Below are 3,135 nucleotides of genomic sequence, written 5' to 3'. Positions count from 1 at the left end.
CGCAGTGACCCTGTCCGCTCTCAACCAATCGGAGCTCGCAGGGCCTCGTGACGAGCGTTCCTCCCGACCAATAAGAGCGCGGGAAGGTGGCGGCGTGGCGGAGCCGGTTCGGTTCGGCGGGGTTCATGCGGGCGGCGCTGCGGATTCTGGGGGCTCCGCTCGGTACCGGGCGGCGGAACGCGGCCTGCAGAGCCATGGCCGGGCGCAGCTCCGCTTCCACCGCCGGGATCATCGTTATCGGGGATGAGATCCTCAAGGTGAGAGCGGGGCCTGCGGCTGAGGGCTGAGTCGGGCCGGGCCTGAGGGCTGCGCTCAGGGACTGCGGCCGGGGGTCTGGACTGGGGTCAGGCCTGCAGTCTGGCTCGGGGTCGGAGCTGGGCTTCAGGCCTGGGGTCCGGCCTGCTGTCTGCCCTGGGGCTTGGACCTGCGGCCCTGTCCTGGAGCTCAAACCTGGTCTCAGGCCTAGGGGCGGCCCTGGGGTCTGGCCTGGAGTTTGGGCCTGGGCTCACCGCAGCTGCCCTTCCCCTTAGGGCCACACTCAGGACACGAACTCCTTCTTCATGTGCCGGCGGCTGCGTGCCCTGGGTGTGCGCGTGGCCCGCGTCTCCGTGGTGCCCGACGAGGTGGACACCATCGCTGCTGAAGTGGCCGCCTTCGCTTCCCGCTTCACCTTCGTGCTGACCTCGGGGGGCATCGGCCCCACGCACGACGACGTCACCTTCGAGGCCGTGGCCAAAGCTTTTGGGGAGAGGGTGGCCCCGCACCCGGAGCTGGTGGCCCTGGTGCATAAGTTCTTCGGCAAGACGGACATGCAGTGCCCTGAGATGAAGCTGGCTCGCATCCCCGAATCCTCACGCCTCAACTATGGCACGGACCAACTCACAGGCAGCGCCTTCAAGTATCCTCTGGTCAGTGTCCGCAACGTCTACATCTTCCCGGGCATCCCAGCACTGATGGAACGTGCCCTGGATGGCCTCAGCCATCTTTTCCGCAGTGAGCAGACCTGCTTCCACTCCCGTGCCATCTACGTGGCAGCCGATGAGGTGCAGATTGCCCCCGTGCTGGATCAGGCCAACACCAGCTTTCAGGGCCGTGTGAGTTTGGGCTCCTACCCAGATTGGGCCAACAATTATTACCGTGTGAAGCTGACGCTGGACTCGGAGTCGGAGCAGCACCTGGAGGAGGCACATCGCTTCCTGATGGAGAAGCTGCCGCCTGGTGTGGTGGTGCCGTTGGTGACTGACTGCGTCTCAAGGGCTTCCACTGAGGTTTATGCCCTGGCTGAGTCAGGTACAGCAGCTGCAGCCTTCCAGCTGCAGCTGGGGTCCTCGTGCTGCTCCTCCGCAGCCCGGACAGACACAGAGGGGCCGAGGCAGAGGCAAGAGCAGCCTGGGTGTGGAATTTGCATTGAGTTCTCTTTGGGGTTGGCGCTCATCCCCGCTGGGTAGGGGGATGGTTGTGCCTTAGGGACACACGAGCTCTTGGCTTCAGGATGCGGTGCCAGCAGTAGCTCTGGGCTGCGTCTGGAAACGAGATGAGCCCGCAGGGTGAGGCACTGCAGGAAGGAGTTGGGCCTTGGGGCTGAGCCATGGCAGCGTGGCTTTGGGCAGGCACCAGCGCCAGCAGGCACCGACTGTCCCCTCCCAACAGTCTTGGCTCTGGGACGGAAGGTGGCAGCAGCACTGAGGACTATTGAGGAGGCTTTGGACCGGTACAGCCTAACCCAGCTCTGCGTGGGTTTCAACGGGGGCAAGGACTGCACAGCCCTGCTGCACCTCGTCCATGCTGCCGTGGAGAGGTACTGTGGGGCAGTGGGTTTCCTCAGGGCCTGCTCAGGGCTCTCTGCCCTGCTCTGGCTACCTTGCCTCGTGTCTCTGATGGCTGGCTGTGATGGGTCTCTCCCCAGGCGGTACCCGGAGAGGCAGGAGAAGCTGAAGGTGCTCTACATCCGCATCGTGTCCCCCTTCCCTGAAATGGAGCAGTTCATCCAGGCGACTGTGCAGAGGTACGGGGCAGTGAGGGCCAGGGCTGCCGGCTGGGCACAAGTGACACGGCCCTCCCCAACGCCAGCTGCCTGTCCTGCCCCCAGGTACAAGATCCAGCTGTGCACCGTGGAGGGCTCCATCCGGGACGCCCTGCTCACCCTGAAGGAGCAGCAGCCACAGCTGGAGGCCGTCCTGATGGGCACGCGGCGCACCGACCCCTACTCGTGCACCCTGACCCCCATGTGCATGACAGACCCCGACTGGCCCCAGTACATGCGGGTGAACCCACTGCTGGTATGCTGCTTCCATCTGGGATGGGGACAGGGCTGGTTCTGCTCGTTTGGGAGTGAGTTTGGAGTGAATCCTCATCCTCAGGGGCTTTTCTCCCCAGTTCTCCTCTCCCCAGGGCCCCGTTGCCCTGCTGTGGCCCCCCAGCAGCAGCTGGTGCCGGTGGTTGGGGCTCATTTCTGCCCACCCGTGGCTTTTGCCATGTTCAGGGAGGGATGGATGCGCTCTGGGGCCATGGGCAGAGGGCAGTGGATGCTGGCTGGGCTCCATGCGTGCTGAGCCGGAGCCAGCTGCCTTCCCTGAGACCAGGGGCAGCCTCTGCATCCAGCTCTGCAGCAATCCCTGCCCAATTCTGCCCGCAGGACTGGACATACAGGGACATCTGGGAGTTCCTGCGCAAGCTCTTTGTCCCCTACTGCATCCTCTACGACAAGGGGTGAGTGTGGGGAGCAGCCAGAGGAGGGGCAGAGCATCGGGCGATGCCCTCCACCCCTCCCACAGCCACGCTGTCCCCTCACAGCTACACCTCCCTGGGGAGCATGGCCAACACAACCAAGAACCCAGCACTGCTCTACACCGACACCAGGGGCCGAGAGAGCTACAGACCCGCCTACGAGCTGGAAAACGAGGAGGACGAGCGCACGTCGCGCCGGTGAGCCGCACTGAGACCGATGGCATCCGCAGGTGTCGTCCCTGCTGCCGCCGCCGCTGCTGCTGCTGCTGGGGACAGCGCTAAATAAACCTGCTGTGCTCAGCATCTCGCCTGAGCTTGGCTGCGCCGCTCCCTTCGTGCTCTGCGGGGCTCTGGCAGGAGGAACGAGGGCGGCCGCGACCGAACAAAAGTGACCCCAGGCGGTGCCCC

The 3,135-nt window shown here is 64.8% G+C and overlaps 1 protein-coding gene across 3 annotated transcripts in view; it reads left to right on the top strand.

The window, feature by feature from the left end:
- The first annotated feature begins 66 nt into the window (after window positions 1–66).
- The window catches only part of FLAD1 (flavin adenine dinucleotide synthetase 1), a 3,506-nt gene continuing 437 nt past the window's right edge, over window positions 67–3,135 (top strand). Inside the window, exons 1-7 of one of the 3 annotated variants that reach the window (XM_010727325.3) lie at window positions 67–257; window positions 531–1,290; window positions 1,651–1,798; window positions 1,907–2,005; window positions 2,090–2,279; window positions 2,636–2,709; window positions 2,794–2,925. In XM_010727325.3, coding sequence (XP_010725627.1) covers window positions 126–257; window positions 531–1,290; window positions 1,651–1,798; window positions 1,907–2,005; window positions 2,090–2,279; window positions 2,636–2,709; window positions 2,794–2,925 — 1,535 coding nt within the window. In that variant the 5' untranslated portion in view covers window positions 67–125. Of the gene's footprint in view, window positions 258–530; window positions 1,291–1,650; window positions 1,799–1,906; window positions 2,006–2,089; window positions 2,280–2,635; window positions 2,710–2,774; window positions 3,041–3,135 lie in introns of those variants that run through there. The other 2 variants (XM_031557620.1, XM_031557619.1) reach the window with 2 other exon arrangements.

The sequence above is a fragment of the Meleagris gallopavo genome, unplaced genomic scaffold (assembly GCF_000146605.3).
Source record: "Meleagris gallopavo isolate NT-WF06-2002-E0010 breed Aviagen turkey brand Nicholas breeding stock unplaced genomic scaffold, Turkey_5.1 ChrUn_random_7180001880705, whole genome shotgun sequence".
In the NCBI taxonomy this organism is placed as follows: domain Eukaryota; kingdom Metazoa; phylum Chordata; class Aves; order Galliformes; family Phasianidae; genus Meleagris; species Meleagris gallopavo.
The sequence above is the reverse complement of the archived record's forward strand: the minus strand, read 5'-3'. Positions and strand labels throughout refer to the sequence as shown.